General features: G+C 47.5%; 6 protein-coding genes across 6 annotated transcripts; 4 read left to right on the forward strand and 2 right to left on the reverse strand.

Moving 5' to 3' along the window:
* Positions 1-883: 883 nt before the first annotated feature.
* On the forward strand, positions 884-3733 carry N7495_000432 (uncharacterized protein; the record flags this gene model as incomplete). The annotated part of the gene is made up of 1 exon (XM_057203102.1): positions 884-3733. The coding sequence occupies one exon, from the start codon at positions 884-886 to the stop codon at positions 3731-3733; it is 2850 nt and encodes a 949-aa protein (XP_057067175.1).
* Positions 3734-4480: 747 nt separating this feature from the next.
* N7495_000433 (p24 family protein) lies at positions 4481-5405 on the reverse strand (the record flags this gene model as incomplete). Its single annotated transcript, XM_057203103.1, has 3 exons — positions 4481-4630; positions 4750-5132; positions 5219-5405. Coding segments are annotated over 3 exons (720 nt in total), but the record flags the coding sequence as incomplete, so codon positions are not given.
* A 234-nt stretch (positions 5406-5639) lies between these two features.
* On the forward strand, positions 5640-7375 carry N7495_000434 (SANT/Myb-like DNA-binding domain-containing protein; the record flags this gene model as incomplete). The annotated part of the gene is made up of 3 exons (XM_057203104.1): positions 5640-5733; positions 5790-5907; positions 5962-7375. The coding sequence occupies 3 exons, from the start codon at positions 5640-5642 to the stop codon at positions 7373-7375; spliced, it is 1626 nt and encodes a 541-aa protein (XP_057067177.1).
* Positions 7376-7683: 308 nt separating this feature from the next.
* Positions 7684-9901, reverse strand: N7495_000435 (uncharacterized protein; the record flags this gene model as incomplete). Its single annotated transcript, XM_057203105.1, has 2 exons — positions 7684-9762; positions 9869-9901. The coding sequence occupies 2 exons, from the start codon at positions 9899-9901 to the stop codon at positions 7684-7686; spliced, it is 2112 nt and encodes a 703-aa protein (XP_057067178.1).
* Positions 9902-11866: 1965 nt separating this feature from the next.
* On the forward strand, positions 11867-13246 carry N7495_000436 (fungal specific transcription factor domain-containing protein; the record flags this gene model as incomplete). The annotated part of the gene is made up of 4 exons (XM_057203106.1): positions 11867-11939; positions 12022-12701; positions 12725-12871; positions 12923-13246. The coding sequence occupies 4 exons, from the start codon at positions 11867-11869 to the stop codon at positions 13244-13246; spliced, it is 1224 nt and encodes a 407-aa protein (XP_057067179.1).
* A 1247-nt stretch (positions 13247-14493) lies between these two features.
* Positions 14494-14919, forward strand: N7495_000437 (uncharacterized protein; the record flags this gene model as incomplete). Its single annotated transcript, XM_057203107.1, has 1 exon — positions 14494-14919. One exon carries the CDS (start codon positions 14494-14496, stop codon positions 14917-14919), a length of 426 nt encoding a protein of 141 aa, XP_057067180.1.
* Between the last annotated feature and the right edge of the window lie 627 nt (positions 14920-15546).

A 15546-nucleotide genomic window follows, 5' to 3' on the forward strand; every position in this document is an offset into this window, starting at 1 on the left:
ATACAGACTCCTACCTAACCTAGTAAAGCGCCCAGGTGGCCAAAACGCTACAATAAAGTAAAACTTTAGAACCCATGGACTGAAGAACGATAGAACAGTGTTTATTGGACAATACGAAGGTTTGTAAATAGTACGCTAAGGTATAATTTTCCGCATTTCTTACTTATGTGGTTAGGTAGGCTAGGCTAGGGATTAGCCCTAATCTGTTTACTCCTATTCTACTGCTACAGATCGGATCCCGGTATATTTATCCCAAAATATCATCTGCCTGCATAGCTAGGTAAATTGATACAGAGTAAATAGGTACCATCTACTGAGGGTCTAAGGTTGTAAATATTATATGCATAATAGTGGAGGAATTACCTGTTATGTGGAATGAACGGCACAGATGGAGCTACTTAATTTCACTTATGCGAGTCGCCATACAGAGTAAGCAAGTCTTACTGGTACCCAATACATTAGTGGGAAAGACCCAAGGGTGCCCCATGCTCATTTCGCAGGTACTCGTTACTCCCCGAATGCCCGGTCTAGATCCTGTAGACTTGTAGATCCTTCCGGCTATCCGCAAGGACAAGAACAGAATGGATGAGTTTCCATAGATCTAAACTAAAGTCTTAGTTTGGCTTTTTTTCCTTATTACACAAAAAGATTTCATTTCTTAATAGGAGTCTGTTTCAGTCAAAGGACCGACGATTGTCTAGACCGCTGGTGGCCCCATTGAGCCGAAAAGCCCCTCCACTTTCCCCTCTTGTCTCTTGTGGTCTTTTGCGGTCTCTTGTGACCTCAATCTCTGCCTTACTCATCTTACTCCATTTTGTCATGCAAAAAGGCACACCATACATCTTGTTTGACTAGTATCCAACATCATCTCCCACATGGAGTCATGACCGACTCGTCCGAGTCCGATGTCCCTTCGTCCGTTCGTCCTTCCATGCCCTTCCCGTCCTGCCAATCCGAATGCCTCGCCGAAGGGTTGACCACCGCACCCAACGAGGGCGGAGGTTCCTGGAATGATGGCGCCCAAAAAACCGCCATTGAGCGTCTTGTCACCCTCAAGCAGGGGTTGAGGGCCGACACCGTCATGTTTTGGGACCGTCTTATGGAACACCTCACATTGATTGGAAAAGCGCAATATGCCTTCGTGGCTCGCCGCGCACACGGTGGTCCGATGGCCGAGTTAAACGGGCGGAACCCGTCTGCTTTTTGCGCTGCTTTTTACTGGAATGATGGCTATCAGAATGTTGGACTGCTTAGAAACCGGTATTTCTCAGGGGGCAATCCCCTCTTGCATATGGACCATGAGCGTCCGTGTTTGATACCTGGGAACCTCACTTCTACGGTGTCTTTTGGTGATGACAAGCTGCCTTTTCCTGCTGATGCCTATCTGGCTATCCCACTCATTTCGGATGGCAAATGCCTAGCATACCTCGGCTTGATGTGGTCTCCAGATGGCAATCGAAATCGAACCTTGTCGTGGTCTTTTCTGGAGTTGGTTTTGCATTCACTGGACGATACTATCGTCTATCGGCTGTTACAAGACCATGCATTCACTGAGCCCCAGATTGTCGCACCTCTGACAGTCAATACATCGGCCACCCAAAGTTCACACGCCTCCCCCACAGATGACGAGCTTGGTTTCACAGCTCATATGCTTAAGCCGTATGCCCGCAGTTTATCCCACGAGCTACGGACTCCCATGCAAGGAGTGGTGGGAATGCTTGATATCATGCACGCTACAGTACGGAAGGCCTCAGAGGGCAAGAAACCTATAAAGTCCGAGAAAGTTTTCAAGCTTCTCAAGGACGGCATTGAAATGATTCAGGACAGCGTGAGACGTGCGATCGAAGCTGCTGATAATATTGTTCATGCATATGATCTCAACATGCAGGTGCCCAAAACACCACAGCGGGAAAAAGGTCCTAGCTTCCCGGATGATTTCTTCCCTTCGGCTGAATCGACTGAATCGACTGAATCGACCGAATCGACTGAATCGACCGAAAATCGACCGAATATCTTCATCGAAGGAAATAACATCGCCGTGAATCATTATAAAAAGAGACGGCGAAGCCTTCCCCACAATAGGGCTTCCAGTCCCCCTCGAAAGCAAAGAGTCAGAGCATCAACTATTCGACAAGATATTCGACAAGAGCTCTCGCCTCGGAGCGAAGAGGTCAAAAATGTCGTTCATGAAAGTGAAAAAATAGTTCACGCCACCCCAGCTCGCCAGGTTGAAGCTGACATGACTGACATGACTGACATGGATTACCAATCTACTTCGATCTCCTCACGACGATCTGCGCCTCGTATGCTCCTGGAAGGTATCAACTTGAACATGAAGGGTACAGCCCTACGTTTTACGAAGCTGCGAGATCTTCTTCGGCTGGTTATTAATGAATCCCTTCATGTGGGTGGCCGACCCGAATCAGCTACAAGCAACGCAACCGATCTGGGTGAAAGGATAGAGGTCAGGACTCGATCTTCTAATGGAGATGTTGTGACGAAGATCGTGGATTGGTCGGTTGATCCAGCGCTACCCGATTCTCTCCTTGTCGATGACCGCGACCTGGCTAAATTGATTTCTTGCGTATTTCTTAATGCCATAAAGTTCACGAACAACGGCACTATTACCGTTTGTGCAACTGTTGATCCCAAGTCGAATGACATTTTGATCCTTGTGCGCGATACTGGCCCTGGAATTCCTCCGGCATTCTTCCCAAATCTCTTCAAGCCCTTTGCGCGTGAAGATACGTCGACCACACGAAGAAAAGATGGGCTAGGGCTTGGTCTTCTCGTAGCCAAGGGCCTGTCACGCAAGATGGGAGGTGATCTTGTTTGTGTTCGGTCCTCTACTACTGGCCCCGATCGTGGCTCGGATTTCCAGATTCGAGTCCCAGTGAACCAGCGCGACACTCACAATAACCCTGGAACCCCTAATGAAAGACTCAGCACTCCACCGATATTCGGTAGCCACTCCCGACATGGAAGCGCTAGCAGTTTCAGCTGGGAGCCCTCATTATTAGCCTCCCCTATTATTACACAAAACAATCAGCTTCAAGAAACGTCACCAAGCACACGTGGTGAAAAATTGTCCAAGAGCCCAACGCCCCCAAGGGTCCTGCAGCAATTCCAACCCAATCAATTGCCGATACCCAGAGACACAAATGACAAGAGGAAGCTTGGAGAGAAGTATCCACTGAGGTTCCTTGTTGCAGAAGATAACAGAATCAATCGCCGTGTATTGGTTAACATGCTACGAAAATTGGGATATCGAGACGTCCTCGAAGCAGCCGATGGTCAAGAGGCCGTTCAAATTGTCCAGGAGATCATTATCTCATTAACCTCGGCTGGTAAGCCTAATACATCTTTCCAAACAGAAAACGCCGTGAAGCCAGTTGATGTGGTGTTGATGGATCTTTGGATGCCGATAATGGATGGTTATGAAGCAACTTCTCGCATTTTCCAGATGATCGATGAACACCACGGCAAGCTCTCGGGATCTGCTGGCGTCTTTCCTCAAATAGACCCCCGAAGTCCTGACAGGATGGCCATCGACACACACCCAGATACCGCTCTTCCAAAGCCACCCACAGTTCTGGCTGTAAGCGCGGATGTTAGCGACGAGGCATTGAATCGCGCCTCTAAAGTGGGAATTAAAGGCTACATGACCAAGCCATATAAACTAATGGACCTGGAACGATTGATTGTCGAATTTTGCGGTCATAATATGCACTAGCTCTGTCGCAGCCAGTCATTTCCTTCTTCTCACTCCCTTTTTTCCCCCTTTAGCTGTTTCGGTGATGTTCCGATTTATACCCATAGAATTGTTTGCCCACGCGATCGCGATCTTTGGGTTCGCTCGCAAGCATTGCCTATAACTCCATACGGCAATTGCTGTCATTTCAGACAAGGACCCTTTTGCCATTTGCCGCCATTTCTTCGGCCTTTGCTTTCAGCTCATTTTTATTTCTTCCTGCCATATACCAACGAGGGATATTTTTTCACATTTACAGCTTTTTGTTTACTGTTGCCATGGGCTAATGATTGATGACCCCCCGAGCTCCATTTTCATGAGTTGTACATCCTTGCATCAATTTCATGTTCCTTCACCTTCATGCACTCAATGTCCATAGCATGATACAGAATTATTATAATTAAAAGAGACAAGTAAATAAAAAAAAACGCTGTCATATCCATTATAAAGTTCGCCATCGCCGACGCTGCAGGTATAGGCAATAATCCTCTCCTATTTCCATCGAAACCTAGGCAAGATGCCTTGTCTTTAGAAAGAGCTTCTTACCTAGCCATGGATAACAGGAAGAGATAGGGCATGATCATTATATTCCATAAAAGCTGTAATTATAGAACCCCCATGCAAGAACCATAGATCATCATCCGCAGAAAATGGACGTAACAAGAGCTGAAAGCAAGATGCAAGGTGTTTTTTTTTTCTCAAGTACATCTGAACTGACTAACAACAACCTCAAGTCAACTTCTGCTTGATGAAGAACGACCGCAAATGCGAAAGCTGCCAGGCGCACGCAGCAGACAAGACCGCAAGCTGGCACAAGGTCCAACGAACAACACGGGAATTGGTAGTCTCAGACTGGTCACGGAATTCCGCCTCACGTTCCTGTGAAATATTCAGTTAGTATTCTGTAAAATGACCAAAGTGCGAAAAGTAGTTCCGCGCCAATAACAACCACGGTACTGGCGGGCAAGGGGAGGAGTTGGATCAAGTAGTATGCTTACACGCTGGTAGACTTGTTCACGACGAATATCATGCAAGCGGCTGTTCAGATCGCGGACACGCTGGACAATATCCTTCATCTTATCCTTGTCCTCAGTTTCGATCTTGCTGGTCTCGCCAATGGCAATGTCCAGTGACACCCTGACGGCTCCCTGGGCGCTAGACAGCCAGCCGCTGGTAGAAGCGTCGGTCTCGGCTGTGAAACAGATACGGTGTTGGCCGGCGTCGGCAGCAGAGAATGTGAAGCGGCCGGAATTGTTTTCGCGCTTTGACACAACGCGGTGGTCGTTGTCGAATGTCTCTTCGACGGTGATGAGCATCTTCAGGCTGGTGTCGACGGAATATGTGTTGCTTTGGGAGTTGATGACCTCAGTGTCGAACTTGCCTGTAATTGAATAAATACATTAGGTCAACCGATAATGAACGAGAACTCTTGCGAGTGTTTGTAGAGCTTGGGGGGCAGTTCCATACCCGCTACCAGGGTGTCCTTCGGGAGGTCCTCGAAGAAGCACTTAGTTTGGCGGCCATCAACGTAGAAGTAGAGGGCGTTGGCTGGGAGGAGAAGAGAGAAGAAAGATAAGAGAGCCAGGGCGGTGGCAAACCATGACTGCGAAGAACCTGAGAAAGCCATGGCGGGGAGTTGATTAATTGGGGGGAGCTCAGGATCTCAGAATCTCCTTGTCAACACGCCGCTTGTCCATCCGCAGGCTCACACCGCCTTAACTACCCGGCAATATTCTCCCTACAATGGCCGCGCTCGATTTTCACCTTAAATCGTTACATTCATCAAGGACTCGAAACGATCTGACGTGATTATCGCCGCAATCTACCCTAATACTATTACCGTCCAAAATATCTTCTCTTTGCGTTTGAAAAGCCCCCACGAAGCACCATGTCCTCCGCCGATGTGCGCGACATGCTGGATCTGCCTGCGGAGGGCCAGCCCAGACCGCATAAGAAGCAGAAAGTAGTAGAGAAGCGACCAGGTCCATCGAATCCTACGTGTGCTCTATTTTCAACTGAGCTAACTTCTGCTCTCTAGAGGGTATTACCCGTGAACTCTACGCGCTACTGGGCGAACGTGCGCCGCCAATCGCCATTAATGAGAACAAATACAAGGGCCGCCCGAAGTTCATGAACAAGCTTCGGGTTCGACCATGGTTCGTACCTCATTATATTTGAAAGTGATGGAACCAAATGCTGATTTCATAAAGGAGCATGACCCCCTTCACAAACAGCGCTCGAACTGACGACCTTGTCTTGAACCACTGGCAGCGAAAGCATGAGACGACCCGGCCCCCCTTGCCCGAGGTATCTCAAATTGAAGTGGATGGACCATGGGAAGAAGGCAAAGAGGAAGCAAATAAACCAGCCGAGCTGGAATATCCATTCGCCAAGTTCAACATCAAGGCGCGTGTTCCGAAGCCGTACACAGAGGAAGAGTATAATCGAAACCTCAAAAACGACGACTGGACTCGTGAAGAGACAGACTATTTGACGGAATTGGCACACGAATACGATCTGCGCTGGGTGCTAGTCGCAGACCGATACGACTACCAACCGCGCGTAAACTCCGAGGTAAATGCCGGCGCACTCGTACCCGCCAAGACCTATCGGACGATGGAACAGATAAAGGCACGGTACTATTTCGTCGCAGCTACGATGTTGGCGATTGAGCACCCGCCCTCCGAGATGTCTGTGGCCGAGTTTGAACTACATGACAAGATGCTTAAGTTTGACCCTGACCGAGAACGAGATCGCAAGGAATTGGCCGCACTACAACTCAACCGCTCAGCTGATGAGGTGCGCGAGGAGGCAATGTTGCTAGAAGAATTGAAGCGAATCACCGCAAACGAGCAGACCTTTGTAACCGAACGCCGCGAACTCTACTCCCGCCTCGAAGTCCCCATCAGCGTCGGCAACACTGCCATGTACCAGTCCAGCCAAGGCCTGCACCAGCTCTTACAAACCCTCTTACAAGCCGACAAGAGCAAGAAACGCCGCTCAATTCTCGGTCCTGATGGCGTCATTCCCAGTCCGGCAGGTCAAACCCCTTCAGCGAATGTCCTCAGCCGTGCCGAAACTCCCAGCACAGCTGCAGCAAACAAGAAGGGTTCCATTGCCCAGCGTGAGCCACAGCACACATTGCGCACACTTACCCCAGCCGAGGAAGCCAGATATGGTGTGCAGCATCACGAGCGTGTATCGGCCGGTGTGCAGTTCCGCAGTGACCGTGCGCAGAAGCTCACGCAGGCCAAGTCAAATGTCCAAACCCAAAAGCTGGCCAGCGCCCTTTCCGAGCTCGGTATTCCCCTGCGCCTACTCATGCCTACCGATCGCGTGTGCAAGGACTTTGAGAAACTCATTCAGGCTGTCAACTTGCTATTGGATGCTCGCAAGGTCGCTGAGAAGGTGGAGGGCGAGATCCGCGTTCTCGAAGCCGCAAAGGCTGAGCGCGAGAGGAAATCGAATGAACATCCCGAGGTTAAGACCGAAGCGGAAGATGGCGCACATGGCGTTTTGAAATCTACTGTAGATGTCTCTGGACAAGCGGATGGGAATCACAAGCGGTCTGCTAGTGTTCTCAGCACTGTCAGTAACAAAAGTTCCAAGAGACAGCGTCGGTAGATGCCGTTTTCCTATCGAGGCAATGATTCAAATACACTTATTGGGACTGTATTAATACAGCTACGTTGTACCTCTTGACACATCGATCTGAAAAGCTCTGTATGATCAATGAAATATTTTCTGAGTCCTATCCATAATTCAAGCTCCAAACTCCGAAACATAATGCGGCATAACAATATAATTCGCGTGCCTGTGCCAGGTTGTGACCACAGATGATGTCTCTGGTATCATGACTCTGGTCCACTCTTGCTCCTTCGGTTTCTCCCCTGCTCTGATCATATAAAAAACACCAGTTGACAACGCACGTCTCAGCCGAAATACCGACTGATTCGGCTTGCCCAGCGACTCCCTTCGAAAGAGCCCGGCATCTCAAAATATTCGCCATCATTTGCAGGAACACTCGGCGTCGGGGTACTTGGTTCACAGTCCTCGAATTGATCTGAAGAAGTCTGTGAAGTTTCCTTCTGGTGTACAGTTGAGAGCCGTCGACATTCTTTATGTTTGGAAAACCGTCGTGCCCACTTCGCTACCCGAGAATTGCTTCTGCTCAGCCTGCGAGCTTGGTCTTGGCTTTCGGGCAAATTCACATCAACATGATCAGACTCTAGTTCTTCCAAGCCATCTTGAGTGGATAAAGTGGCTATTGGGTTTTTGGCCGGGGGAAAAGAATCATAAAACACGTTTTGGTGCGCATCGTTCTTGTCCATCCGAGTTCGTGATTGCATGTTTGGAGACTGACTGCGACGGTTCCAATGACGGCTAAAAGCATCACTTCCTCCATCGGCATAATTCGAACTCTGCCGAGCTTGGCAATGCTCAGCTTGGAGCATAGGAGCCAACTCTGGCGTATAACGATCTCGAGCTCGTTTCGGGTCCACCACGGCTGCCGGAGAAGCACGATCTTGAATTGAGTGACCTTCCAAAACGGCCCGCAGATGTGGCGGTGCGATGTATCCGTTACCTATACGGTATAATGTATTCGGTTTAGGGAGAGCCGATGTACTAGATACAGACTGATTTGATGGGCCAGCCGTCGGGGTAGGGGTAAGAATAGGACCACGCAATGTTATTACCTCGGGATTTGGTGAATAACTGTGTCGAAGACGACCGCCCTCATCCTGACTTAGCGAATCACTCTCATCGTCAAAGACAGGACTGTATCCATAACCGACCCTTCTACCTCCAGACATCCACCCGCTACTCAGCTTGCGTGACGAACCCGAATCATTGTTGTGGTTCAGTTTCGTCTGAGGGACAATAGAAGAGGAAAGAGAAGCAATACTACTGTCACAATGCTCGCGGAATTTGCTCAAAACTCTGCTCTCAGGAACTGGCACATTGTCATAAAGTGAAATACGCTCTGATGACTTGTCAGGAGATTTATTGAGCGATTGGTTGCCAGAGGATGCATTTCCGCGAGAGTAGCATGAAGATACATCTCGTGGGTCTATAATTGGACCGCGGGGACTCAGCCTGGGCACCATCGAGGCCGCTGGACTTGAGCGAAGTTGAAAGTTTTCTTGAGATGGTTTAGGAAACACCAAGCCATATCTGTGTTCGCGTACCAGCCCAGAAGCGGGTTGATTGCACAATATAGGATCAGATGATACGATTTGCGAGGCCCGCCGGTTGACACCCAGTGCACTTAGATTCAGTGATTGAGGTTCAGTAAATGAGGTTGCCGAATGCGCTGGCAGTCGTGATTTGGGGTTTGCGATTTCTGTGGTTGTTGATGCCGATGGGGATGATAGTGACCCCGTAGAAGCCATACCACCATACTGATCGCAGCTTTTTTTCATATAATGCTTCCATTCTCCCATCAGAGTCTGTTGGTTGCTATGATCATGAGCACCGATGATAGGAGACGATCCTGGGGCTGGCGGACCAACTTCTTGGTTTATGGAGGATAATGATGGAACCGACTGGGACCATGGTCCTGCTATATATTCGGGTGCATAAAAAGCAGGTGGAACCCCTCTTGCTGTGCTGGGCGGAGTTGGCATGTATCCCGTTCCAGATTCAGACTGCTGTGTGCTTGAGAAATTCAGACTCTTGCCAATTGACCAATGCTCGGCTTTGTTTCGTGCTTCTGATCGTGCAGCTTCTGATCGTTCAACTTCAGTACGCTCTTGACTTTGCTCGATCAGATCGCTCAATTCTCCTCTGGGAAAAGTCCTACTGGCTGGAGATCTCTCGTAAGCGGCACGTTTTGGAGTTGAAATGAACTGCGCATCGCTGTCGTATCCTCGTGCACTCATCAGACTACTTCCGTTGTCCCTCACCACTGTAATTCCATTGACAGGCCTCGGCGCGACCAGCTTGCCTGCCTTGCGTGTAAAGGGAAATCCCAGTCTCTTAATACCGCGGCGATCTGTCGACAGCTTGGACTCCAGAGAGAATTTTCGGCGGAGTCTGTGGGTGAAACTTTCAGGCTTCTTTCCACGTGGAGATGAAGTGCCAGATCGTGCTGCAGATATTTGCAACAGTCAGGACTAAACGAGCCGCAGGGCCGACAACGAAGGGCATGTTCATATACAGGACATACCTAGTTCCCGCATTTGCGCTTCTCTAGACTCAGCTTCCCGACATGATCGCGTGATGGCCGTGGGCGACAATGGGTGCTCTTTCTTCCGGTGAGGGCAAATGAAGAATGTCATTATGGGCGAAAGACATGAAGGACCTGGAGCTCAGGCTTCAGCTGCGAACATGGTATACTTTTGGTATTGGGGGTTATGGTAGGGAAGGTGCACCTCGAGGGCTAGGGTACCTTCCTAACCCAGACTCCATATTCGCGGTATCTTCGGCTCAGGCTCATTTGAACTTTGGAAGAGAATGGACAGTCTCATTTCATGTTCACTGCTGTAGCTGTAGAGTTGTTTGCAGTGTATCTAGGTAGCTCTAGGAAGTTGTCAAAGAGAGAATATTTTACAATTTGTACTCGATATTCATGCCATGTCAACTATCCGGAAAGAATGCACATGTGGTGTAACATTTCATCCAGTATCTAGCTGCTGCTGTGATCAAGTTCCAGAGGCCCGAGAGGAATTGCTACATCCCACAATTTTTACTACTGTCACTGGGAATTATCAAGAGCACAAACTTGACTTGTTCGGAACTTCAAATTTACAGATTTTAAACGTACCCAGGTAGATTAAACACCAGAAAAACACAATGAATTGACCAACTAATACACATAGGGCATCGTATATATGTACGACCTTTCTACTCACAGCCAGAATATGTAACCTGAGGCCGACTTGTTAGTGTCGGAACGGTGACGTTCTTACGGTGCATATGCAACTAGTATTCTCGATGGAATAGATCTAGGTGCGTCGATGCGAAGTTGTAAGAGGTGTGTTATTCAATCTTATCCTCGCTGTAACTAAATAGACAAAACTCGCTAGATTCACTTCATGTCGAACCAACAGTATCGGAACCATTGGTCCTGTGCCCCACTTTGGTCTAGTGGTATCGATAGTTAGTACAGCTGATAAGGCATAATCACGAATAATAAGGATATCAAGCTTGCTATGTATAATGGAAGCCAGGATTTCCAAGATGCAGCACGACTTAGACCCGCTAAAGGCTCTACTTTACACCACCATATTTGCGATTCCAAAAGCCCCACCTAGGTAGCTTTTCAGCATTTTTTTTGTTCTGATCAGGATCGGAGATCTGGGGAAAAGCGCTTAAAGCGGGTAAGTGAGATATAATCAAGTGGAAGATGAGAAGGCTTCTCTATTTTAGACCAAAGATTCTCTTCAGCAGTATTTTTCGATGCTAGTATAGACGAAAAAAGCGATGAAGGTTTTAATCTCTGCTAGCATAATTGATTCTCATGGTCGTGCGTGAGGTCCTCCAGCACCCTGAGTTACCTCATACTTTTACTATTATTGTATAGTAATGAGAAGATATCAATCAGGTGTAAAGAACAATAGAAAGAAGCTTAGAGCATTTATATCAATCCTATCATATTAGTCTTCGCATCAAAAGGGAGTATCATGAGAGGCTCACCCTCAACCCCTGTGTTTAGCTTGCTATAAGATTTCATTTCATCCAGACTAAGGTCTCGATTGGTGGTGGAGATGATTGAATTTGCAATGGGATCTAATGAAGGGATAAACTGAGTCGTCTTTGAATTCCATGGTAGAGTTTAGAAGAGTAGAGACTAAAGAGTACACAGGGTTAGAATAGTAACCTTTATATAGATGATAAGAGTCCGTTTCATTTGATATACTTACTATAACAATGAGACGGTGAATGGGAGGCCAGAAACGGCCGCCTTGGAGGCCGTTTTAAGCCTTCTACTCACCAGAAGCATTCATTAAGCAGAAATGCCTTAAAGGGGTTTTCGGTTTAATTCGGCCGAACAAGAGAAAACATAGGGGCATCGGACCTTTCTCCGAGATGGTATGTGTCAGAGCAGTGACCTCATTCTCGGTATCTGTTCTTTGATTTGGAGAGAAGAAGACTTGAAGAAACCTCATCATAATGTTTACCAACGGGATACCGGAGGGAAATCGGCGGAAAAGAGTTCGGAAGGGAACGAAGAGCTGCTCCGAGTGTAAGTGCCCATCCCCGCAATAAAGCGCGCCTCTGACAGCATGCAGGTAAAAGAAGAAAGATCAAATGCCTTCTTTCTGCAGGTTCATCAATTTGCAGTGGTTGTCAAGAGAGAAACACGCCATGTCTCAGCCAGGAATATGCCGATGATCATCACTCCCCCTCTGCCGAGGACCTGAGGATGGCCCACAGAATGGCGAGGGTAGAGTCACTGCTAGAGACTCTAATGGACAAACCCCCCCCCCAGAATTCAGTTGATGGTTTGACACGTTCATCCATTCCGGCAGCAATGGGACGGTCACAACCTCTCTTTGCTTCTCTGACTGACGGTATTCCGGTGCAGGCCGATGTAAGCCCTGCGATAGGAAAATTTGAGAGCTTACGCCGACAGTTGACTGCGATGCTTTTTTGTCAAGAAGATGTGGATTATCTTTTCGCATCTAGTTATGGATGGTGGCTCATTCAACAGCATATGATGCCGTATGCAACGAGCTCAGATGAGATTGACCCCCGCGGAATATTCAGTGTCGGCACTGTCTTAACAGAAAATCTGATGGCGGTTACGAGACTCCTCCTCTGTATTGCAATCTGCATTCAGCAGCTCTCGTCCGACGTTGATATATATAAAATTCAGACAGCTGTACCACTTCGACAAACGATGAGCAGTATCGTGGGCTTTATCGCCCAGAACGTGGCTTCTGATGATGAAATGACTGGAAGCCTCGAGGGAGTTGAATGTCTTGCGCTCCAGGGGATATATGAGGTCAATACCGGCAATCTTCGAAGGTCGTGGCTTTCCGAAAAGCTATCACGGTCGCCCAACTTCTGGGGTTACATAGAGCGACAGTCAAGACATCCCAAAAGATATTCCAAGAGAATATAGATCTTGAGCAGGCAAGACGAAGTGATCTATGGTATCAGATTTCCAGAGCAGTAAGTTATGAATTTCCACCGGGATGCACCGAACTATACTTACTATGCTAGGAACGCTACCTCTCCGTCATGCTTGGTGTACCTTCAAGTATAGGCGCCGCGGCATTTAATTCTCACTATAACGCCCCTTGGCTATCCACGGAACATCTCTATCACAAGAATCTATACCAAATATCAGGTCTCATACTTGCTCGCAACCAGGGTGATTTTACTCATTCTTTTTCTACGACCCAGAGAATTGGCGAACAGCTTGATTCGTTCGCAAAGCAGATGTCGCCAGACTGGTGGGAGATCCCTGCCAGCTTACTTTCAACACGCACAAATAAAGCGTCCGTTGAGTTCGAGCGAATCATGTGTCAAATATGGCCATTTTGAGTTGAAAATACTTTTGCACCTACCCTTCATGCTTCGCGCGGCGAATGATCGACGATACGAATATTCGCATATCTCTTGCTTAAATGCTAGTCGAAACCTTATCAAGAGATGGATTACTATTCGTGAGAATCATGATACCCTTCTCTTCTCCAATCTCCTCGAATTCCAGGCTTTCACAGCAGCGACCACTCTCTTGCTCGGGCTGCTAAGTTCCACAAAGATATCTAGCCACATCATCTTCCAGGAACAAAAGGAGGATTCTCAGCTTATAGAGATGGTTGTTCGAAATTTCGAAGGACCCGAACGCGATGAGACTAGGAAGTCCATTAGTTCTCAGAGTATCTCGGTCATTCGCGCGCTCCAAAAGTTCCACCATGATAAAAACATATCACGCAGTTTGTGCCTTCAGATACCATTTTCGGAATCATCAAGGTAGCTCATGGCTGTACCATATAGCCCTTAGAAGGCGAGCGGCTTCTCGGAGCGAACGGGGGCCAAGAAATGTCTTTCTCTCAATTTGATCAACCGGCTCTATCTTCAGCCGAGATAAGAAGAACTTGTACTTCAAATCCGACTTCTCATGCCCCTGCTCAAGCCCACGTAGAGGCTGCTGGACAGGCGGTGAGTGATGGCAGTGGTAATTATACTGAGAATATCAATACGTTTCTACAGCTGTCCAGGGGTCACTTTCAGCCTTTTGATGATTCTTTCATCCAGAACGATACTCTCTTCGGTGAATCACCAACTCAGGAAACGGATATGATACTCTTTGATAGTTTATTGGATTCAGATTTAGTAGGTACATGGAATATCTAGTTCGTGCCCCTAGACTGAAATTTGTAATTACGAGATTCATCAAAAATACTACAGGGTCAATATGCCTCGCTTCATATATAATATACATAACCCAACGAATAGTAATGTTCGTACCTCATCTTTTACCTTAACAGTGCCTTGGAATTTAAAAGGTGGATATATAAAGTAATTCTACGATCGGCCGAATTGCCCCGACCTGAAATCCGAAAGACGGATGGATATAACTTATATCTGCAATCGGCCGAATTCATCCGACGAATGTCCAAGTTACGGTGAAACAAGAGGAAGTCGACATGTCGGGCAATCTGAACTGATACCTACAAGAACTCAAGGTCTCGGCTAGAAGTAAATGAACAGACTACAAATCATATCCATCGTCCCTAATCTACGCTTTGTCAAACTACGTTCAAGACAAGATCGATCATCATATCATGGCTGTCAAACAAGATACCACCAGCATCAGTGCTGCTGCTGAGACTCACATTGCCTCCTATTGCGCCACCCTCCTCTCGCCCGACTCTAAAACCTCGATTGAGCGTGCTACCAAGATGGCCACCTATTACCTTCCCAACAGTTCTTTCTCCACGGAGGAACGGCTTATACAATTATCTGACCCATCGACTATTATGCCATTGATTGCAGGGGTTCTGGATAGGGCGGGACGCCTGCCTGAAGTCATCGGCCATAGAGTTGAGGCCGTGGGAGAGAATAGCGCAATCATCTGGCTATCCCTAAAGGTGGACCAATTGGATATATCGAATGTGTATGTTTACAGAAGGACTGCGGACGGAGCCGCTGGATTTGAGGGTGGGATTTTTGATGGGGAGATGTGGATCATAAAGAATTTGAATAAATGAGCTAATTAGCTCTTTCATGGTCGCTGTCCGTTCACTACTGGTAGCAGAAATTGCTTCCAGGCTGGTATGGGATTCTCATCAGAGGCTATGGCTATAGAAATCACATGGTGTCATAATTCGTCTTTCTTTCCCTTGTTCCCTCAAAAAAAGAACTTTCAATGGACGGCATAATTTTCGAGCCATGGAGTTACATTTCCCTCGATAGAGAAAGTCGACACTTTTAGTCGATAGGAAAATCACTAAAACCAGGCCCTTAAAGAGTACAAAGTGGCAATTCCCCGGTCTCGGAGTAGATGAATCTCGCTAATTGTAGATGTGGGTATTATTGGCCGATCAGATCTAGACTGGTCTCCATTCTACTCATAGTATGGAGTACAGTAAATACAGTAAATACAATAAATACAGTAAATACAACCAATCCTCCTGTGTTTCTTCTGTCTGTGGGTGTTTAAAAAACCATCGTAGGTTTTAATTGGCTATATAAGGTATTAATCTATTGCGTTTTTGGATGCACTCATGGAGACTGTAATCCACTTTCCTCCGGTGATTTCCAATGGCGTGATCTACGCCGATCACGGTCCCATCAACTACTGCCTGAATCCTTGCTCATGTATTGAAATACACCCT

The sequence above is a fragment of the Penicillium taxi genome (genome assembly GCF_028828555.1).
Source record: "Penicillium taxi strain IBT 34144 chromosome Unknown utg000001l_segment0_segment0, whole genome shotgun sequence".
NCBI lineage: Eukaryota > Fungi > Ascomycota > Eurotiomycetes > Eurotiales > Aspergillaceae > Penicillium > Penicillium taxi.